This window comes from Megalobrama amblycephala, linkage group LG17 (genome assembly GCF_018812025.1).
Source record: "Megalobrama amblycephala isolate DHTTF-2021 linkage group LG17, ASM1881202v1, whole genome shotgun sequence".
Classification (NCBI taxonomy): Eukaryota; Metazoa; Chordata; class Actinopteri; order Cypriniformes; family Xenocyprididae; genus Megalobrama; species Megalobrama amblycephala.
The window spans coordinates 43,131,612-43,155,926 of NC_063060.1; the positions used below are offsets into that span (position 1 = coordinate 43,131,612).

At 36.4% G+C, this 24,315-nt stretch overlaps 2 protein-coding genes across 8 annotated transcripts in view; one reads left to right on the forward strand and one right to left on the reverse strand.

Moving 5' to 3' along the window:
* Positions 1 to 8,379, reverse strand: part of LOC125250290 (NACHT, LRR and PYD domains-containing protein 12-like) — a 224,965-nt gene extending 216,586 nt beyond the window's left edge. For 4 of the 7 annotated variants that reach the window (XM_048162795.1, XM_048162797.1, XM_048162796.1 and 1 more), the window contains exons 1-8: positions 8,221 to 8,379; positions 7,690 to 7,786; positions 7,248 to 7,355; positions 6,800 to 6,907; positions 6,548 to 6,655; positions 5,160 to 5,244; positions 4,447 to 4,642; positions 2,509 to 4,339 (exon numbers count right to left, since the gene is read on the reverse strand). In XM_048162795.1, coding sequence (XP_048018752.1) covers positions 2,509 to 4,339; positions 4,447 to 4,642; positions 5,160 to 5,244; positions 6,548 to 6,655; positions 6,800 to 6,907; positions 7,248 to 7,355; positions 7,690 to 7,712 — 2,459 coding nt within the window. In that variant the 5' untranslated portion in view covers positions 7,713 to 7,786; positions 8,221 to 8,379. The remainder of the gene's footprint in view (positions 1 to 2,508; positions 4,340 to 4,446; positions 4,643 to 5,159; positions 5,245 to 6,547; positions 6,656 to 6,799; positions 6,908 to 7,247; positions 7,356 to 7,689; positions 7,787 to 8,220) is intronic. The other 3 variants (XM_048162794.1, XM_048162792.1, XM_048162791.1) reach the window with 2 other exon arrangements.
* A 9,445-nt stretch (positions 8,380 to 17,824) lies between these two features.
* LOC125250308 (corticotropin-releasing factor receptor 2) overlaps positions 17,825 to 24,315 on the forward strand; it is a 66,274-nt gene continuing 59,783 nt past the window's right edge. Inside the window, exons 1-2 of the mRNA XM_048162837.1 lie at positions 17,825 to 18,463; positions 18,551 to 18,670. Of these exons, the coding sequence (XP_048018794.1) occupies positions 18,151 to 18,463; positions 18,551 to 18,670 (433 nt within the window). The 5' untranslated portion in view covers positions 17,825 to 18,150. The remainder of the gene's footprint in view (positions 18,464 to 18,550; positions 18,671 to 24,315) is intronic.

The following is a 24,315-nucleotide window of genomic DNA, read 5'->3' on the forward strand; positions in this document are numbered from 1 at the left end:
GGTCATAAGTCAGATTGGGATTGGAACAGTCAAAATGAGAAGTAGCTCCAGCTACGATGTTCACACGCAGTTCTGTTTATCAACCACTAGAGCGCCAAAAGTTATGGACTGCAGCTTTAAATATATTTTCCATTATTTTATTTTTTTTTAACATAAATAGCATACTGTATATGAGTGAATGTAAACATTACTCTTCAAAAACTAGAATTTGTACATTATTTTTTTTTTTTAGTGACAAATGTCCTAGATAAAATAAATCGTTCAATTAGCGTTCAATTAGACATGTTGACAATACAGCAATGATAACTGCATTAGGAGAAGAAAATTATCCAATTTCAGGATGGCACCGGCGCGCCTGATTAACCGCTCTCATGTGACGCTCTATGAACACAGAACACATCACTGTTCTTAAGCGGCTGTTCATTCAGAAATGCGTTATTGCGTTATAAAAATAAGACGCAGGCAGTGGAATTAGAAAAAAAAAAGCAAAGATATTAAACGCGAGTTGACTTTTTTTTCTACTTGACCGCCGTGTTTTTACAATGCCGTTTCATGGGTGAGAAACTGCAAAAGACACGGGAGACAAGTGCAACATCTAAACATGTCCGCCAACATAAAAACTTTAGAACAAATAGCAATGCAAAAACCCGTAAACCTGTTTGCTATTTCATGTTTGCATGACAGGCTGAAAGCTGCTGTTGTTTTCTATTTTTACAACGCAATTGCTATTAATAATAGCCTATTACTGGTGTTATTTATTGCTATTACTTTTTGGCTAAGAAATATTTAGTATTTTCTTATTTTATATTATTTCAGAGTATAAAGGATGTGTTTAAGATAAGTTTGTACAACATTTGTCTTCATACAGTGGTGGTCAGAATTATTGGCACCCTTAGTAAATATGATCAAAGATGGCTGTAAAAATAAATCTGTATTGTTTATCCTTTTGATCTTTAATTCATAAACAAAAAATCTAACCTTTCAATGAAGAAAAAGAATTGAAAGTGGGGGGGAAAGTCACATTATGAAATAAATGTTTATATCCAAAACAGGTTGGCCACAATTATTGGCACCCTTTTATTCACAGTTTTTGCAACCTCCTTTTGCCAAGAAAACAGTTCTGAGTCACCTATAATGCCTGATGAGTTTGGAGAACACCTGACAAGAGATCAGAGACCATTCCTTCATGCAGAATCTCTCCAGATTACTACTTTAAGATTCCAGCTCCATGTTGGTGCTTCTTCTCTTCAGTTCACTTCACTCATTTTCTTTAGGGTTTAGGTCAGGGAACTGGGAAGACCATGGCAGAAGCTTCATTTTTTGCTCAGTGACACATTTTTGTGTTGGTTTTGATGTTTGTTTTGGATCATTGTCCTGATGGAAGATCCAACAATAGCCCATTATTGGATTTCTAGCAGAATCAGTCAGGTTTTGATTTTTTATCTGTTGATATTTGGTAGAATCCATGATACCATATATCTGAACAAGATGTCCAGGACTTCCAGCAGAAAAATAGGCCCACAACATTAAAGATCCAGCAGTATATTTAACCGTGGACATGGGGTACTTTTTATCCATGTGTGCACCAAACCCATCTGGTGGGTTTGCTGCCAAAAAGCTCTTTTTTTATTTCATCTGACCATAGAAGCCGGTCCCGTTTGAAGTTCCAGTCGTGTCTGACAACTGAATATGCTGGAGATTGTTTCTGGATGAGAGCAGAGGATTTTTCTTGAAAACTTCCTGAACAGCTTGTGGGGATGTAGGTGCTGTTTGATATTTTTTTTATCGCTTTCTGAGACTCAAGACTCAACTAATCTCTGCAATTCTCCAACTGTGATCCTTGGAGAGTCTTTGGCCACTCAAACTCTCCTCCTCACCACGCATTAGGACGATTTAGACACATGTCCTCTTCCAGGCAGATTTGTAACATCTTTAGTTAATTAGAACTTAATTATTGCCCTAATAGTGGAAATGGGGATTTTACAGTCATCTTTGATCATATTTACCAAGGGTGCCAATAATTCTGACCACCACTGTATTTCAGGCATATTTCTGCACAGATATTTAACAAATTGTTTTACACTTGAAATGGATTTTTTTTAAACCACATTGTTAATAAAGACAATGTTACTTAAATCATATTGTAGTTAAGTTTTTAAGGTGACTAGTTAAACAGTTAAAGCCTCTGAATAAAATGTATGTAGCCTATTTTCCCTTCCTCAAGTATGAGTATGAGCCAATATATAATTCTATGTAAGTCATAAAAGTGTTTATGATAGAAAAAAATATTTGCATTTTTAACATTTTTAATATTTTTTTATATTTTGTCTAAAGGTTTGATAAACTGTTTCCATTCAAATTTAGTTTGCTTTTTCAGACTATTATTTCATATGTCATGCTTTATAGGGTTAAGTTCATGTTTATGATGGGGAATCACTATAGAATAATGTAGATAAATGCATTTTTCAGATGAGAGCAAAACATGACAAAACATGTTAAATGACTTACAGAGCTCTTCTGGAGGTTTTGATGACTGCTGATAATCTAATGAGACACTCGTCTGATTTCTTGAATTTCTGAAGCTCAAACTCCTCCAGCTCTTCTTCTGATGTCAACAACACAAAGACCAAAGCAGACCACTGGGCAGGTGAAAGGTCACCAGATGAGAGACTTCCTTTGCTAAGGTGGGTCTGAATCTCCTTCACCAGAGTTTGGTCGTTCAGTTCATTCAGACAGTAGAACAGATTGATGGATCTCTCTGCAGACAGATTACCTTCTAATTTCTGCTTGATGTACTGAACTATTTCCTTGTTGCTCTGGTCATTGCCGTCTTGCTGTGTCAACAGACCCTGTAAGAGTCGTCGATCGGACTGGACTGAAAGACCGAGGAGGAAGCGAAGGAAAAGGTCCAGGTGTCCATTTTCACTCTTGAGCGCCTCGTCCACTGCAGCCTTGAGAAAATCAATCATGGTTTCATTTTTGTTTTTCTGTTCTGTAGACTCATGAACAAACACACTTTTCTTGTTGATGTCTAGAAACAGATGTGCATAAAGGGCTGCAATAAACTCTTGAATGCTCAAGTGAACAAAGCAGTACATGGTACCAAGAATGATCCCTGTTTCCTCCTTAAAGATCTGGGTACACATGCCTGAGTACACTGATGCCTTATAGACGTCAATACCACAGGCTTCCAGGTCTGTGTCATAGAAGATCACGTTGTTTCTTTGGAGCTGATGAAATGCCAGATTCCCCAGTGAAAGGATAGTGTCTTTTTTCCAGGAAACATCTGCTGCGTATTCTCCATCATATTTTCGGCGGCTCTGCTGGATCTGAAAGCGGAGAAAGTGTGTGTACATTTGTGTCAGAGTCTTGGGAGTGTCTTCAGTATTTGATTCCTGTGGTGTTTTAGAGATCTCATCAGCCTGATTGTTTTTCACATCATTATTTCTTTTCTCCTCCAGAATGTTCTGGAGAACAGTGGCTGAAATCCAGCAGAAGACTGGGATGTGGCACATGATAAAGAGACTCTTTGATTTTTTAACATGATCAATGATTGTGTTGGCCTGATTCTGATCCGTCAATCTTTTTCTGAAGTACTCTTCCTTTTGTGCATCACTGAATCCTCGTATCTCTGTCAGACGGTCGATGCAGTCAGGAGGAATCTTACTGGCAGCTGCTGGTCTGGTGGTGATCCAGATGAGAGCAGAAGGAAGCAGATTTCCCTTCATGAGGTTCGTTAGGAGAACATCCAGAGAGGCTGGTGACGATACATCACACCACGCCTCATTACAATCAAACTTCAGAGGAAGGCGACATTCATCCAATCCATCAAGGATGAACAGGACTTTGAATTGATTCCTTTTTGTAAGGTTCAGTCCTTTTGTCTCTGGGTAAAAATGAGTTATAATGTCCATCAAACTTAGCTTTTCTTTCTCTTTTAAGTTCATCTCTCTGAATGGAAGAGGAAATATGAAACAGATATCTTGATTTTCTTTTCCTTCAGCCCAGTCCAGAACAAACTTTTGCACAGAGACTGATTTTCCGATGCCAGCGACTCCTTTTGTCAGTACAGTTCGGATCTCCTCGTCTTGTTCAGGAGCATCAAACAAATTTGTGCACTTAACCTGAATCTCTTGAGATTCATGACGTCTGGAAGCAACTTCAATCTGTCTGACCTCATGTTCAGTATTGACCTGTTCACTGCCACCCTGAGTGATATAGAGATCTGTGTAGATGTTATTCAGAAGTATGGAGTCACCATGCTTCGCAATTCCTTCAAACACACATTGATACTTCTCCTTTAGGCCACATTTTAGCTGATCAGTTAAGACCAGATCAACTAAACACAGGAACAAAAAAAATAGATAGTTTTAGTCTTAATTTATAGTTTTATAGATAGTCTACATTAATAAGTGTCAATCTGACAGATGGTCATGAGTCTCTGACCTTCTAGAACATCAGCAGCTTCATCTTGCTTCATCTCTCTCAGGTAATGTAGTGTGAGATCAAGAGCTGCTGCTTTGATACTGCATCTGTTCTCATTAAAGTCCTTCACAAAGTTTTCTGTGTTCTCATTTTGTAATATTTTCTTAAACTTTTCCAGCTCTTTCTTCAGAAATGTGATTATTTTGCTCTCAAGATCCTACAAACAAAAGTAAGAAAAAAGACAGAATAACAATTTAAACTAAATTGTACATCTACATTTGATCAACGCTATTTATTTAATAATTAAAATATCTGGAGAAAAAAAAAATTAAAAGACTAATACCGTGTCTACACCAGACTTGACTTTTTTCGCGTCAGGTGCAGCATGTCTACACTGAACACAACAAACCAACCGTTTCAAAGCATTGGGACTACGTCAGAAGTAGAATGGGGAATCTGTTTACTGTTGGGAATTTGTTGTGTCGCGCCACATCCATTGTAGACAATATCACTGATTATAATGGGTTCTATTATCTTTTGACGCGTTGCATTGCTCGTGTCCAGTGTAGACACGGTGTATTTTTAACCAATAAAAAAATGTGTGCTTAAAAGGAAAAATAAGTGACTAAGAGAAATTAAATTAAATTTCTATTTTCAATAACATGTTTGGATATGATAATACAATAACATGTTTGTTATAAATATTAAACATTTATCAAAATGTGTTTTCCTACCTGGAAGATCCCCAGGAGACTGTCTTTGAAATTCTTGTGGTTCTTTTGAGTCTGAACGTCTGAGTCTAATGTCTCATACTGAAGCCTGTAATCAAATAAATACAATAAAATACTGATTTTCCAGGCAAAACATTACAGAAAGATAAATAAAAGCTGTGAATTAGCTGTGAATACTCTGATAAATATTTGATCTAAAATGTTTCATGATTGGTATTCAAAATTATCCCACAGATACACACTTCCGGTGTGAGAACTGCTGCCGCTTCACGCTGGTGCTTGTTCGTCTGTCTGTTTGACTGTCTGCCGATACGTTTTTATTTTTGGATTCGTTTCTACTGAGTTCAACAGATCTGGATTATTTTCTGGATTACTTTCTGGATTACTTTCTTTACTTAAAAAGTTTTGAACGACTGACCTGGCATTCTCGCGATCCTGTCACATTGATCGGCTACGAGCCCTCTCCATTCCTACTCACATCCTTCCCGACATCTGGCAAGGTGAGTCTCCACTCTCGCTGTCATTTGTGGTGTAAGTCCTCGGTATGGTTGGGTAGCCTTCCCTTCTGTGGATTGTGATTTGGTTCGGTTCTGGCTAACGTAGTTAAACCGACAGTTGATGTATGGGTCTGCTGAATACTTTTATGAGTGAATGCCCGCGCAAACTGCTGCCGCTGCTCTCTGACGGCTTCATCTATTTTATTCTGTTGTTTGATTACTGATTTCTCCGGTCGTTTTAACAAACTGCATTTGCTTTTCCCAAATAGAAAACTTCAACATTTCAGTAACTCTAACTGGGCTGACGGTTTGATCACGGCCTTTGGTGTCGCTTACTTCTCAAGGAACTATCCAGGAATTTGTTTGCAACAATGTGGATCAGCCGACTTCTCTTGTGGATTATATTTTATTTCATATACCATCCAGTGACATCGATACTTCAATATACAGCGGCAGAACTTTTCTCACTGCGATTTTGTGTCACCGAACCTCCGCTGACCCTTAAGTCTCACCAGAATATTAAATACTATCCTCGGCAGAAGTAGAAGAACCGGCTTTACTGACAAAATGTGCGTGACAATCACATGCGATATATCCCCCAGCCCTACTATTCCTACAACAAAGTGATTGTCTGGTTACTTTTAAATCACGTCTTAAAACCTACTTATTTAAATTAGCTTTCTCTGACCAGTTTTAAATATTGTATGTTAGCTGTTGCTTTGTTTGTATTGTGTCTCGATTTGTTTTATGACTACCATTTTACTGTACGGTGTCCTTGATTGTTTTGAAAGGCGCCTTTAAATATACTGTATTATTTATTATTATTATTATTATTGACTGATACAACTTTTTAACACAGTCAATGTGTGACCAAAAATGAGAAACATAAAATACCTTTTATTAGATGATGGTTTTTCCCCACTGAACTTTGGTGGTTCTCCATCTTTTGACCGATCACTCTTCAGAGACACAGAGATGGACACATGAGATCCTGATCTTACACTAATGACACAAAGAACACAGAGAAAAACACTTTAGATACTTCAATGTCTATCAATGATTTTATTATCTAAAAGCCAAAGTCATGGATTGATACAACTTTTTAACACAGTCAATGTGTGACCAAAAATGAGAAACATAAAATACCTTTTATTAGATGATGGTTTTTCCCCACTGAACTTTGGTGGTAATCCATCTTTTGACTGATCACTCTTCAGAGACACAGAGCTGGACACATGTGATCCTGATCTTACACTAATGACACAAAGAACACAGAGAAAAACACTTTACTACAGGAGATACTTTAGTCTATTTGAAAAGGTTTAATTTTGCAATTAAATGCAGTATAACTGTGTATTTGTCCATTTATGACTACAGTTGGATGGATATATATATGTTTAGTTTCATGCTCTATTTTCCATAGTGAATTTATGCCTCCTTGTGGCTGCCTGTGTAATTGTGTTACTGGAATGAGTTTCATAAGGATCCCAGAGAATTGAATTTTATTGTGACTTATTGTTTTATTCAGTCAAGTTCAATCACATACAACACTGTGACAAATAATGCAACTCTATAATGTAAACACACAAATTACCTTTTATTAGATGATGGTTTTTCCCCACTGAAGTTTGGTCCTCTACCATCTTTTGACCGATCACTCTTCAGAGACACAGAGCTGGACACATGTGATATTGATCTTACACTAATGACACAAAGAACAGAGAGAAAAACACTTTAAATACTTAAATGTCTATCAATGATTTTATTATCTAAAAGCCAAAGTCATGGATTAATACAGTGTGGTCCTGTGAAAAAGAAGAAAATTAACAAATTATTAAAGTGATATTGTCTATAGAGTCCTGTGGCAAACAGAGTTTTATAGACAATGTCAGAGTTCATTTAAGAAGTTCAAAATTGAGGTTTAAAGAAATTACAAAATAATAATAATAAAACACTGATTAAAGTTTTGTTATTCACAGGGAAAAACAAACTCCAGTAGAGTTTAAAATGATGGTGTGAAACAGACGCAGTGTTACCTGTGTTTCTCTGAGAGACTCATCTTAGAGAGAGAGTCCTTTCCTCGCTCCTCTGATCAGCACTGGTTTGAGAAAACAATCAATCGTTCAGCAGGACCTGGAAATTACAAGATTTGACAGAGATGAAGAACATGAAAATAATGAAGAATGATGAGTTCGACACAACAGCAAAAACAATGAATAAAATAAAGTGAGTTACAAATATATTGTCATGTAAAATAACTGAATGATCTTAATAATTTCAGATTGTTTGATGAGTTTAACTGACTCATTAAATTGAATAGGCCTACTAGCAGTTTTTTGTTCTTTGACAAAAAATAATAAAACAAAATGTCTGGTTCAAAATTACTTTCGATTTCGCGTCACAAAAACAACAGCCTAAAACGGAAGAGGAAATGGTATTCGTTTTCAATAACTCTTTCTCTGTAACCCTTTCTTCATGTTTTAACATCCGTGGTCTTCAAAAGATTGTCAAAGATTCTTCGTCTGTTCGGATATCAATTGGTGTTATGGATCATAACTGGTGATTACCTTGATTTCCGACAGATTCGTCACATGTGATATTTCACGGATCATAGATTAAAAACGCGTGTTTCACCAGTTGTAAACATTGTTATGCATAATAAATTGCTTTGAATTCGCAGCGTCTGTTTGTGTATTCGATGACTTTTTCAGGAAGTGTAGCATATGCTCGCGTCACGCTCACTCACGCACACACACACACACAACATCTGAATTTAAAAAAAATGACCTAGTTCAAAAGTTTATACCCTTTAATACTGTGTTTTAATACTGATTTTTAATACTGTGGCGTTACCTGGATGACGACTTTTTTTTCCCTTTTTTTTTTTTTTGAGATGGTTGTTCATGAATCTAATCAATTAAACTCCCTAACGTTCTTCAGAAAAATCCAACAGGTCCTGCAGACTTTTGGATATTTGAACCAACAAAGACCAACAATGATCCAAGACTTAGTGGATACTTAATGGATGCAGTAATTACAGCTGGCTGTCCTGCATCCATTAAGTATCCACTAAGTCTTGGATCATTGTTGGTCTTTGTTGGTTCAAATAGAAGACACATGTATTACTTGGATATATCGATATTGATATACACTGTGTGTGTGTGTGTGTGTGTGTGTATATATATATATATATATATATATATATATATATATATATATATATATATATATATATATATATATATATATAATAGATGTTTGTTTTTTTTGGTGCTGTTCACTTTATTTAAACAATTTATTGTGATTTAACACCATTGTTTCTGGTTCAGACGTGATTGCTTCATGTTAAATTGACTTGAAATGGTTACTAGAATATATATATATATATATATATATAAACATTTTATTAGATTTATTTAACTTTAGCACAGACCTGGTGTTTACGGTCAAAATTAACTACAGTTATTATAAATTGAAATAGCTGAGATTAAAAGTGAAATAGTTGTCTATTCCGTCACTTCTCCAAGTGTCCACCAGATGTCACCTAAAGTTAACATGGAATAGTAACTTGGTTCACCTAAAGCCGAGTTCAGACTGCACGATTTTAGCCCCGATTTTGGCTCGCCGACAGGTTTTGAGAAATCGCCGACAAATGCCCGAAATCACAGGCAAATCGGTGCTCGTTCACGCGAGTGACAATCACGCAGTGTGAATGAGCAAAGACGCGATATGAGAGAATCGCCGACGAGTCGCCGACGCCCGTGAGATATTTGGCATGCTAAATATCTGGACCTGTCGGCGATTCAAAATCCTGCTGTGTGAAAAGTGTTCTGACTGAAAACTACATCGGCGATGACCGACAGCCAATGAGAGAGCAAGATACAGAGCAGCATGGAGTTCGGGGAGGAGTTATAAACCACAATATCAGCAAGTATGGCTTCGTTTCAGATAAACATTACAATTATATAAAACAAAAACAAAGCACAAACATTTGCTTGACCATCCGCAACAGCAGCACATTGAAAAGTTATGTATTTAGTTCCAACTGTCGTTGCAGAACACACAATCCACAGTCTCCCCAAACATTTCCTTCTCCATATTCTTCTTTTCTTTATGTTGTTTTCGCTGCAAATCAGCGCACAGGCAATTCCTATTTCAAGCTTCTTGCGGACTACTATTTTTAATAATAATCCCACCGTGTGTCTCAATCAGCTTCCTAGTTCAGTAGTCAGGGCACTGATCAGGGTATCAGCCACATTCACTTTCATTATATACTGATTCACGACCTAGGGAGCTAGGGAGCTGATTGAAACGCAGGGCCAGTCTCACGTGAGAACTCCGGTCTTGAACGCGTGATATCGCGTTGTTTCCTTGTCACGTCTCGCGTGTGTTTGGTTGTGAAACGTAGTTTGCGTGCCAGACAGAGTTGTCGGCGATTCTTCCTATTGTAAAGTCATGCAGTTTGAAACCTTCCATCGCCGATCCATCGTGCAGTTTGAACACAGCAGCGACTGAATGCTGGCCAAGATAGTCATGCAGTGTGAAAAGAACAGTGACCCGACTACTTTGAAAATCGTGCAGTCGGCGATTCAGATTGCACGATTTTAGCCCCGATTTTGGCTCGCCGACAGGTTTTGAGAAATCGCCGACAAATGCCCGAAATCACAGGCAAATCGGTGCTCGTTCACGTGAGTGACAATCACGCAGTGTGAATGAGCAAAGACGCGATCTGAGAGAATCGCCGACGAGTCGCCGACACCCGTGAGATATTTGGCATGCTAAATATCTGGACCTGTCGGCGATTCAAAATCCTGCTGTGTGAAAAGTGTTCTGACTGGAAACTACATCGGCGATGACCGACAGCCAATGAGAGAGAAAGATACAGAGCAGCGGGGAGTTCGGGGAGGAGTTATGGCTTCGTACACATAAACATTACAATTATATCAAACAGAACCAAAGCACAAACATTTGCTTGACCATCCGCAACAGCAGCCCATTGAAAAGTTATTTATTTACCTCCAACTCTCATTGCAGAACACACAATCCACAGTCTCCTCAACCATTTCCTCCTCCATATTCTTCTTTTCTTTTTCTTGTTTTCGCTGCAAATCAGCGCACAGGCAATTCGTATTTCTTCTTGCGTGCTACCGTTTTTAATAATAATAATAATAACTCCGGTCTTGCACGCGTGATATCGCGTTGTTTCCTTGTCACATCTCGCGTGTTTTTGGTTGTGAAACGTAGTTTGCGTGACAGACAGAGTTGTCGGCGATTCTTCCTATCATGCAGTGTGAAACCTTCTGTCGCCGATCTATCGTGCAGTTTGAACACAGCAGCGACTGAATGCTGGCCAAGATAGTCATGCAGTGTGAAAAGAACAGTGACCCGACTGCTTTGAAAATCGTGCAGTCTGAACTCGGCTTAATATTCATTAATGTCCTCACTCAATTACAGTATTTTTAATGTTATGTCATATTTATAATGTATTATGCATACCAAAATTGTAAAATATCTCTTCATTGCTCATTTTCTATGATTTGATTACCTGCTTCCATGATTCAAGCTCTGTGATTCTCCTGCTAAAACACATCAAAGTGAAAGACTGTTGCTCCATCTACTGGTTGCCTAATTGTTGAGGGCTTTGTATAGTGAAGACTTATTTAACTGTAACATCAGAGTTTCTGCAAAAAAATGCCTTAAAGATTTAATTAAGGCCATAAAAAGGGCTTATATCAAAGAAACTCTTAAAGACATTAAGTCATTAAATGTATCATGCATTTTAAAAACTGAATATCTTCCTCAGTATTTTTGATTTAAAGATGTTTAATCTAAACATTTTTAAAACAAGATGCATTTACTCGCAAATGTAAAATTGCGTTTTGAGAAATTGAACAAAATTAAGTGAGTTTACTTAAAACAAGAACAAATATCTGTCAATGAGTTATAAAAACTTCTCTTTGAATTATGTTGATTTTTCTGAGCCCATAAGCAGATATTTGCTCCGTTAACAGTGATTGCATTTTAATGCATTGTATTTTCAGGGCTTGCATTTTTGGGGGCTGAAATTCAGTGTAAATTTATGCTTTAAATATTTCAACTGAAAACATTTCACAAGCAATTTCATTATTAAAAATTCAATAAACTCTTTTCAGATTTCCAAAATATTCAGTATGTTTAAAAATACCACCTATAATGTTCGACAGACAATTTTTGGTCCATATTATTTCACTTTACAAATTTGCTACCACAAATTATGTGGTTCAAATTCAGAATATTTAACATTGCACAAAGGGGAACTGCAGGAACAGCGAACATCAGTTGTAACAATGAACATCAAACAATAGACTGTCCAAATTAAAACTATTTAATTGTTGAATTCAGCTGTAAAGGTCTCAGGGCAGGCAAAATCAGGAGTTGATTTGTTTAAAATGAAATACTGTTAAATGCTGTGATTTATCAAACATATCGTTCTGTTTTAGTAGTCACATGTTTGTTTTCAAACTTTTAGCCTGATGCTCTTTGTAAATTATATCTGTATGTATTTCTACAAAAGTACTGTAAAGCCCTTTTGGCTATATACACAATAGCTCTTATTTTCATTGTTAAAAGAAAAAAAATCCCTGAAGCCAATTCTCATGTAAGAGTGAATGCTCATTTAGCTAATTAAATGCTGACCCATCCAGGCACATCGTCCTGTAATAGAAAGACGTGATTATTTTCAGCCGTTACACATCTCTGGAGTCACACTCTCTGAGCTAAATTTGATGAGCGCTGCCTTTATCTGTCTATACAGCTTAAGCTGAGCTACGGGAATTTAATTATCAGCATGCTTTCCTCAACAAAAATTACTCAATGACAAACGTGTCAAAGAGAAACAAGTGTTTGTTCTAATTAACATTCATAACAGACGACAGACACCTGAAAGAGCAGAATTAAATATCACATTAAATAAAACAATATAAAAATTAAATGTAAGAACCATATATCTCATATTAAATTTAATACTATATACATAATATTAATTATACATCAACACTGACACGTTTTATTGCCTTTATGTTTTTTGAGTACAAAATGTCTGATTTATTATATGAAACAATCAAAAATGTCAGGGACCTCTGAGACATAAAGGAGGCTTGTCCACTTTTTAACCACAAGATGTCGTCAGTGTTGCACTGAAAATCTTACAGTGATGAACTATTTCATGATACAGCAGAGAGGAAACTTTTGACTGGTATTGTTCACTTCAGCTTGTCTGCAGTGATTATTTGTTACATATTATGCAAACATTGCAATAAATACACCTGAACTAATTAGTGAATCATTAACATCTGCGATAAATCAAGGCAGAAAAAACTAAGACTATGTACAAGAATGGACTTCAAAATTAAAGACATAATTAAAGACAAAAATCATGAACCATGTCAAAATGTCAGAAGATGTGTCAGTCAGTGGTTTCAGGGAACAGAAGTGAGAGAAGTTCACTGCTGCAGGGGTCTAAAGGATGCTCTCTGATCACTTGTAGATTTGCAAGCGTTTGATCCTCTAAATTATGCGACAATGATGTAACGCTCCATCTCTGAAGCTCAGCTCGGGCTTCTTTTGCTCTTTGAGATCATGAAACTGCATACAGACTCCTCAAGGGGTTTCTGTTTGAACTGTGTGTGGAAATATCAGGAGGAAATTTATAGCTGCCCTGGAACAAATGTATTGGAGTGACAGCATCTCTGATCATCAAACCATTCTCCAAATTGGACATTCATGTGAGCTAAGTAATCTATTTAAAGAAAGTCATCATTTATTGCATCAGACAATCAAACTGACACGAGAAAGTTGCTGACGTGGACATATGTTTTCTCATTTACTGAAAGGGTTTTCTGTTCAGCAGTGGATTTTAACACTCCAAGACATCACACAATCTGCTTCGTTGAAACCCATAAGCATTTCAGAAACTGAGCAACCAGCATGTAGGAAGATGCTCAATAAACAGTCACTAAGTGTACTTACTGATCCTGATCATCACTATAAACCCTGATGTTCACTGAGAAGAACATTTAAATTTAGAAGGATGATGGGTTAGCACTGCTTTTACCTGGGGTTATTAAACCATTTACATATAGACATTGTTTTCAGTAACAAGTTTATTTTGTTGTTTGACATCTTGAAAAACATATGCACCACATGTAAGGAAATTGCTTATGCAGCTGAAGGAAGACCACTATAGGAACAACTACTGCAAGATACAGTAAATACTTTATTTTAATGAGACTGACTCTGAAATAGCACAAAGAGAATGATTGAATCTAAATTTGAATCTAATCTTCTTGTCCAGTGTACACCAGGATCTGACTTTAAACACATACACCCCTACTGTAGCTAGATAGTAACCAGTGATGATTGTGTGCAATCTTTGTGCACCATGAAAAATGTCTCTGTCAAAGAAATGGAAGGTGGATTCAGAATACCGTATACTTCAAGAGAAAGGTCAGTTGAATTCCTCTAAGAAATGAATAAAACATCAATAAAATCAATATTTGTTTAATTTGCTCCCAGCAGCTGCAGGCATGGATATTCATCATGATGCTGCTATTCAGAATGTCTGCTATCTGTTATAATATGCTATTTTTTTTATTACTTTTTTACAGTTTCCCATTTCTCATTTTTCCCCTGTTGTGCCTCATGTGTTTTTATTTAAAGGAACATTTCTTTAAAATTGAGAATGAAGTTTCTTTTTTTTATGACAAAAAAAAAAATTCTGAAATCTTTTTTCCTGCAATTGTAACTCTGCAAACAAGCTTCCACTTAGTGCTGTCAGCGCAGGACCCCTGAGAATTTGCTCACTGGCAAAACATTGGCCCCTTAGCGCTTATTGAAAATAATAAAGTTTAAATAAAAAAGTCACCGTTATGGAGGTAAGCACTTGCTTTAGTTGGGCTCTTGACCCTTGACTTTTAACTTTAATTCAAAAATTGCAAGAAATAAAACTGATCTGATTCAGTCATCATGCAGTGGTTTGATTCACCCAGAATCTGATCTTTAAAGACATTATATACATTTAATAATTTCGCATTTTAATAGCCTTAGAATGCTACTGCATGAAATTTTGCTCTGCTTTAATATTATGAATGTTTTCATAATGCAGAAATTATTCAGACAGGATCAGGTAGACTCACACAGACATCAAGATTCAGAGTATGAACCTCAACAATGGTGACAATCAATGAAAAGCTTTTTTGTGACTTTAGTAGCTTGTTTTGTGATGTTCAGCTGATCTGAATATTTTGTTGATTGTCACCATTGTTGAGGTTCATACACTGACTCTTGATGTCTGTGTGAGTCTACATGATCCTGTTTGAAAAATTGTTTATGAGAAGCTTTGAATTGGGCCAGGTTGAGCCGGGGCGACCAGGCAGAAGCTTCCAGTCTGTGAGGGGCTCTGCAATTGATCTGCAGGGAGCAAACAAAAGCATCATGAGAGACGGGGTTGAACTATCTCATGTTTCACAGCACATAATTTTACAATAATAATGCTCATAAACAACAAGAACTCTGATCTGTACCACCTGACTGCTGAAGATTCATTTCGCCGTTGACAGTGTTCCCAGATAGCAACTTTGTGTCAGCCCAAATCCGGCCCAAATCTGGCCCACATCTGCCACGTGTGGTATGATGATCTGGGCCACATGTTGCGTGGAGTGGCAGGCCATAGCAATGCCACATGTCAACCAAGAGCAAAGAAATAAACCAGAACTGGACCTTATCTGAGCCACACAATCTTTCTATATTATGTATAGAATCATCTTAGCCTTAACAAGCCTGCAGAATCACTGAAGGAAAGAAAAGAACAGAAAAAAGAGACAGAAACACAAGAACTACAACTGACTTAAGCCACAGCCTTAGATGAAATCAACTGAAGATAAAAAAAAAAGACTAAATCAATTTAGGCTTACAATACTTTTGGGAAACACTACCCAGACTGACTTAATTTCTGTCATACATCTACAGAAGTTCTTATTAACAGAAGTTTACCACTCATGTTTGTTTCATTTGAAGTTACATTACTGGGGCTCTTAAATCTTTCAAATATGTTTGTCTTCTCTGGTTGTTGTGACAGTGTGTTTGTTAAACACATTTGCAGTAACAAAGAAAGCTGAAATGAGATCAGATAAAGAACAAAAACAAACACAAATATGAGCAATCAGCGTATGAATCTCAACAATGGTGACAACTAAATATTCAGACAATCAGATCAACACTAGACATCACAAAAAGTTACTAAAAGACAGAACAAAAACCACAGCAAAAAATGAATGCAAATAGTTAGAATTAAAGAAAATAATAGGACAATTCATCTGCATAATTTATTCATGTTGTGATGCATGCTGGGAGTTTTGTACTATTGTTCCCAGCATACATTGTGGCAGGACACTTTTGATTGTCACCACTGTTGAGATTAATGTGCTGATCTCACAATAGAACAAAACCGACCATCATTGAGATGTCATAACCAAACAAAAATGATCATCATGGAAATATCATAAAGGAACAAAACCAACTGTCATTAAAATCTCATTAGGGAACAAAACCAAGTTGCACTGAAATCTCATAATGAAAAAAAAAGAAGCTGTTATTGAAATTTTGTAAAGGAATATAATCGACTGTCATTTAAATCTCATAACCCAGCAACCCAGCAAAAGCTTAAGCAAAAGTTACGAGATCTCATTGAGATCTCAAAACCAAACAAAACCAGCTGTCATTGAAATCTCATAACCAAATAAAGCTGACCGTCACTGAAATCTTGTGAAGGAACAAAACAATCTGTAATTGAAATCTATAACGAAATCGATTTGACTAAAAACTTTAAATAAAATGGAATAAAACAAAACCGACCGTCATTGAGATGTCGTAACCAAACCAAATTTTGAGATTTCTCGTCTTCACAGTTGGGACTCTGATTGAAAATCTGTTGGTGTGTGAAAAACTGTTGCTTGCTACAATCCACCATCAAAATGATAAGTTTAATTATTTCAGCTGCTGTGAGAACAGGCTATAAATGTGCTGCTACCAGCAGCGTCCTCACGTGAAAAAAACGACTAGCCTGGACGGGACTCCTTCCTTTCTGTTTACAGACGTGACGTAATGACGAACAGAGGAACGGCTGCATGCTCGAATTTCCCGCGGAAATCCACCATGTCGCTCTTATTATAAAACATTATTACAAGCTTACCGTTGTGAATCGAGCTAAGATAATGAGATAGTTTTGAACACTGGCTGATTATGTACTTGCTCAAAAATTGATTTTGGATAATTTTTAACAAAAAAAGTTACAGACTGCAGCTTGAAATATAGGATTTTTTTTGTCCTCATGTTTGTGGTCTCTCACATTTTGAAAATCGTATAAGTTTTCAAAAATCTTTTAGTGTGTATCCAGCATAAGTGATTGCTATCAAGATGTAAAGAGACTTTCAACCAACAATAAAAAAATCAATAAATAAAAATAAGCAAATCACCTACCATGCCTTTAAATATTTTAAGCCTGAACATAACTAATCTTTTATAAACAATCAATAGAAGGAAGAGATTTTACACTAATGTGGTTAGCTGAGTGGTTAACTTTTAAAGCGATCTGTCAACTCATTAAGAAATGTGAACATCTTTGAAAAGGCTAAATTCTATAGTCATTTATATTGTTAAAATAGGACAACAACTTTATACATATAACAGTCGGTAAAGAAGACAAACATATTATAAGATTTAGGAGCCCAACAAATGGAAACACCAATCACCATTATGGTGACTTTAAATGACACAAACATGAGCGTTAAACTTCGGTAGATGAATGACAAAATCAAATCATCTACCTTGTCTTTAAAGATATCTTAAAGTCTGAACATAACTAGTCTTTATAAACAATCAATAGAAGGAAGAGAGCATGTATTTCAATTACATACTCTATTTTATTATGGTTCTCTCTTTTCTGCTTGTGTGTCCATTCCCTGTGTTGTGGGGGTTAGAGGATAGAATGTAGAGTTTGTTCAGTAGAAGAAAACATTATGTCTTTGGAGAGTCCTCATAAAACAAACAAACAAACTCAATTACAAAGGATTTTTTTCCAACCCCAAATAGGCATTGGACATGCCCTCAAGAAATGTTTTTCTCGGTAAGGTAAATTGCACTACACACTATATATATCAAATATAAAAAAGTAACTGCACACGTATCAAAAAGCCATTTTTGCAACGTAATAATAAGCTAAATAACGTCACTGACCCATATATTTCTCCATAATAAATGGGCTATTATTAATCATTCACACACTACTTTATAGGTGTCGGTACAGCCCTACACTCTGCTGTCTGAAAGTGCTGTCTTCTTAACATGTCAAACATCTGAATAAAATTAATTACAAAATATCTTACGACGTTAACAGGCAGTGACGAAAACGTCTCCAGAGGAAATATTCCCGGATCCCACGCTTTGATCCTTGACATTCCATTATGACATCACCATCATTCTGTCAAAGGACGCGCGCGCAAAACAATCCCCAGATTAGCTGGAATCGCGCTGTGACACGCGCTCAAGGAGCATTTGTCTTCAGTGAAAGAGACGAAACTGAATCAAGTTTGGCAGGAGGCAGATTCAACGCTTCTCCTGAAACCTTATTTGTGCTTGACTTAACGCTTTTAATCATGGATGCGTCCCTCTTTCAGTTCTTCATAGAGGAATTCGGCGACTCCAACTGTACTCTTATTGATGCTTTCCAGCGCACTTTATACGAGAATTCATCTTTCGCTTCGATGAGCGTCGATGGTGGGGATTGTACTCTTTGTTCGCGCATTTGTTTTATTCAGCCCTTATAATGCACATTAATCAGCATCGCTTGTATTTTCCTCTAAGGTATCTATTGTAACTCCACCACGGATGAAATTGGAACTTGCTGGCCAAGAAGCAACTCTGGACGAATAATTGAGCGACCGTGTCCGGAGTACATTAACGGCGTCAAATACAACACCACGAGTAAGAGACTTTGTTCACTTTCTATTCATTGAAAACGGCTGTGGAGTAAGATATGTGCTTCCTTCAGATGATCTGAGCCTATTCATCTGTGGGTCAGTCCTTTAGTCAGAGATGAAATACTGTACATCAGCAAAGTGAGTCAGTAGATAGATCATGATTTCTGTTTATAACATTTCAAAGCTTATAAGATTTCAGTTTGACATTTTTTCTCTCTAAGCTTATTTATGCAATCTTTATTCATATAAATGACAATAGTAATAATTGTATAATAAGCCAGTTGTTCTCAACTCCGGTCATGGGGACCCACCGCTTTTGCACATTTTGTATGTCTTCTTAATTTAACACATCTGATTCAGATTGTCAGCTCGTTATGAAAGAGCTTCATGTGTCAGATAGAGAGATGAGCAGAGCAGAGAGTCCCCTGGAGTACAACTGATTTAGACAATTGTTTTTTCACCATTTGTGCTCCTGTGGACAGTGTTATCTGACCTGCCACATGTTCTTTGCTTTAATGTGTGAGATAAAGCAGGGCTGTGAGGTTCTTGTACACACACACACACACACACACACACACACACACACACACACACACACACACACACACACTGATCCATGCTGACACTCAATCTCAGTGATGCAAAGATACATTTTTTTTTTTTTTTTTTAATTTCATTTGAAAATATACCTTAAAATAACATGACATGTTAAAGTTGTATCTGTTTTGGTTGAGCTTTTATAAATATGCAAAATGTATGCATTTGTTATTTTTATATTACCTGAAAACACAGGACGTGTGTAAAACACTCCTAATTAAAAAAAAAAAAAAAAAAAAAAAAAAAAGTGAATACATTAATTCATTAAATTCTACTGTGATAGACAGTATAGATGTAGAATCGAACACATGAATGGCCCAGTTATTTCAGAAAGTATTTTCAGAGCATTTAGTGTAGTATATCTTGTGCATTACATACAGCTACTGTTTTACAGTTTTTTACAACTGCTTACACACATTTTCAAAACTTTGCATCTTTTTTTCAAAACTTTACACACAAATCCAAGAATTGCACACACAAAATGCAAAATGCCTCATATCTCTTGCAAAATGAAGCACTGTGTTCAAAATATCTCAAAAGCAAACATTTGTCTTACGTTGCAAACACCTTTGCCATAATATTCTGTTTTTGCATATTTCATATACACAGTTATTCAAAACCTAAAGCTCTTCTTTCATGAGCTTCTGTGTACATTTCTGTACAAGAATGAAAGTAATTGGCAGAGAGTTGTTGAAAAATTCACAGTAAACACGAAAGCAAGATTGAAACCAAACTATTTATTTTTTACTGTAGTATTTGTGGTTGTGTTACAGTAGTATTTGTGTAGTACAGTATTTTACGGTAGTATTTGTGGTTGTGAATACAGTATTACAGTACGAAAGAAAAATACATCAAGCATGTAGTTGGACAGAAACAACGGTTGTGTTTGAAAAAGGAAATCAAGATAGTTCCTGTTAGATTTTTATGTGTTACATAGAGAATTGTGTGTTGTGTTTTGCAAAAAGTGTTTTATGAAATTGAAAACTGATTCAAAGGCTAAAAATTAGTTTGTGGTTTAGCAGATTTGGCGTGTGGTTCTGGTGTGTGAAAGTCAGGCTTCAGAAATTGTGTGACAAGTAAGGATTTTGTGTTTAAGCAGTTGAAAAAAACTGTAATTGATGTTGATTATATTTCATAATTAGCAGTTGTTGTTTTTTTGTCAGTTTATGATTTAAAAAAATTAAGTTATAGTATTTGACAAATGGACAGCTTGCTTTCCATATGGTTAAAAATATGTCTTCATAAATAAGCAATAAATGCCTTTGAAAATCAGTTCTAGGGGGACAAATATCATCCCTCAATAAAAAATATTATTTTTGACATTGTTGTGTATACAAATGATTATGTAATTATCATGCTTATAATTATGTAATCATTAATACCCTGTTCAGATCACGCTGTAGTTCAAAAGACATGCAGAAGACAAAGTATTTGTTACAAATAAAATAATCGATGTAATCTCTATGGTGTCTTTGATAGGATTGTACACATTTTAATATGATTTAAGAAAAAGTCACTGCATTCGTACAAAATGTGTATTTTAAAGTGAGCGCGGGTGTCTGTGATCTTCTGTGGTCGCTGGGAATTCTGAGCACAGATCATTTCTCAGCATTATCCCCCTGTGTGCGGCCCAGCATGCAACTTTCTTCAGTGTATTGATGTGACTTTCACATTGGAGGATAATTCAAGGCTCCAAGGCACATTTAAGCCTTTCATTGCTGAGCTCTGAATGGATACTTTAGTGAAATAGCTCCCTATCTGCACATATATTGACCTGCTGATTATATTACTTTGACTCCTTATATGTTTGTATCAACAAAACTGGCATTTTATTCAGTGGCATCATTAATCCAGTGGTATCACGCTGTGCACTCTTTCCTGCACAAACATGCCTCCGTTTTGTGGATGAACTCGGATTATTATGTTTTTCTTTTACAAAGGTCAGCACTGTTTGCTTCCCGCTGTTAATGTTGTGCTATAAATGAAGTTTATATAAATAGAATGTATCTAGCACTAATTTATCAAGTGATGATCATGTTGATGGAGAAGAGTGTATAAACCAGACAATGTGTTTGATTTGCATTATTCCTTTAGTGAACTAATACAGCACAGACAGCACATGCCAATAAACATTGAGTGCAATGCATTGCTAAAACACCCATTTGAATGCATTACCTAATTATGTTCACATTACTTGAAATATTTAGGTGAAGCTAGATATTGTTTATCCACTAAATCACATTTGCTACCTCAGACTTAATTGAAATCAATGGGACAAACCTTGAAGGGTTATTTATAGCTTGTGTAATACTCGTATGGTGTCGCTGAACCCTTCTGCTGTGCAGAGACGTTGCCCAAGGCACTTTTCCTAGCGCTCGTCTCTAAACCCTCCTGTAGGCAATATCCGTTCAAGACAGATACTTCAAACACAGACACTCGGTGCAGGTTTACTGCATCCAGCAAGAGTAACACTTCATAACAGTGTTCACTTATGTCATTTAAAGCATTTTATTAATGATGAACTAATCATTTACTATATATTTGTAGATTAGTTGATATACTGTGAATGACATTTCACAAATTTGTTCAAAATATCAATATCTTAAAGGTGCCATAGAATTTAAAATTGAATTTACCTTGGCACAGTTGAATAACAAGAGTTCAGTACATGGAAATGACATACAGTGAGTCTCAAACTCCATTGTTTCCTCCTTCTTATATAAATCTCATTTATTTAAAAGACCTCCGAAGAACAGGCGAATCTCAACATAACACCGACTGTTACGTAACAGTCGGGATCATTAATATGTATGACCCCAATATTTACATATGCCAGCCCATGATCGAGGCATTACACAAGGGCAAAACGTCTGGATCTGTGCACAGCTGAATCATCAGACTAGGTAAGCAAGCAAGGACAATAGTGAAAAATGGCAGATGGAGCGATAATAACTGACATGATCCATGATTACATGATATTTCTAGTGATTTTTTAAAATTGTCTTTCTAAATGTTTCGTTAGCATGTTGTTAATGTACTGTTAAATGTGGTTAAAGTTACCATCGTTTCTTACTGTATTCACGTCGCTATTTTCATTTTTAAACACTTGCAGTCTGTATAATTCATAAACACAACTTCATTCTTTATAAATCTCTCCAACAGTGTAGCATTAGCCGTTAGCCACGGAGCATAGCCTCAAACTCATTCAGAATCAAATGTAAACATCCAAATAAATACTGTACTCACATGATCCGATGCATGCATGCAGCATGAATGATGAACATCTTGTAAAGATCCATTTGAGGGTTATATTAGCTGTGTGAACTTTGTTTATGCACTGTTTTATAGTCGGGAGCTCGGGGGCAGGGAGCGCGAATATTTAAAGGGGCCGCAGCCTGAATCAGCGCATATTTAATGATGCCAAAATAGGCATTTAAAAAAATTAATAAAAAAAAATCTGTGGGGTATTTTGAGCTGAAACTTCACAGACACATTCAGGGGACACCTTAGACTTATATTACATCTTGTAAAAAAACATTCTAGGGCACCTTTAAAGGGTTTGTTCACCCATCAAAATGAAAATTCTGTCATTAATTACTCACGCTCATGTTGTTTTCACCCGTTTACGAATCTTTTGTTTTGAATCTGTTACGCCCCGTCTAGGGGTAAGGACACAACATGAAAGAGTACACGGACACAGCGAATTTGGGAAAAGGATGAACAGTATTTTAATGAGCACAAAGATTTAATCAGCACGATTTGGGGGTACTTTAACTTCAGGAGCCGACAAGGCCAAAATAACAAACAGAAAGCAACTAGTTTTCAACCCTCTAAATTCCCTAATACACAAAAGAAAAATGAAATAAAATACAATACTTACCCTACCTCCCTGTCCAATAAACAATCAAAAAGTTCAAACAAAAAAATGGCGTCGGTCTCCCTACCTCCCCAAAGTGTTCCTATATACAATTATTTACAGAGTTAGCAAACCAGTCCAAACAGGGGCATTCCAGAATCAAGGTCAAATAACAGGCGGTGGTCAGTATTACGAACAAATGGCAGAGCAAACTAACAGATAACAGTTGACTTCTCACAAGCAACCACACAACTAAACATACACAGAATCTCAGTCTAACTTAACACAGTTTGTATCCAGGAAGCAAACACAGCAAGTGAGCAAAAAAGCTAAACCAGGAAGTGATGGTGGAGACTTTATAGGCAGCAAGGAGTCAGCTGACCAGGCAGGGCGTGGCACCAATTAGATTGCAGGAACCAATCGGTCTTCTTCCTGGAAAGAAGACACACACACACACAAACACTTCCCAACAAAGGAAAACAGAAAAGTAGAACAAAAAGGGTCGTAACAAATCAGTGGTTTGGAGCGTAAAAGTCACATTATTTCAGTAAAAGAGGCTTCGGTACGTCATAAGTGTTTTGAAATTTCTGTGGTTCATGTGACTTTGGCAGTTTGATTCATGCTCCGAACCACTGATTCAAAACAAAAGATTCGTAAAGCTTCATGAAGCAGTGTTTTGAGATCGCCCATCAATAGATATTGTTGAATAAAGTCGTATATATAAGGTTTATAATATTAAAGTTAAACCACTGTAGTCACTTGAACTGTTTTAAATATGTTTTTAGTTGCTTTCTGCGCAATGTAAATGTTAAAGGTGCCGTAGAATGGAAAATTGAATTTACCTCGGCATAGTTGAATAACAAGAGTTCAGTACATGGAAATGACATACAGTGAGTCTCAAACACCATTGTTTCAGTCGGGATCATTAATATGTATGACCCCAAATATTTGCATATGCCAGCTCATGTTCAAGGCATTACACAAGGGCAGCCAGTATTAACATCTGGAGCAGCACAGCTGAATCATCAGACTAGGTAAGCAAGCAAGAACAATAGAGAAAAATGGCAGATGGAGCAATAATAACTGACATGATCCATGATATCATGATATTTTTAGTGATATTTGTAAATTGTCTTTCTAAATGTTTCGTTAGCATGTTGCTAATGTACTGTTAAATGTGGTTAAAGTTACCATCG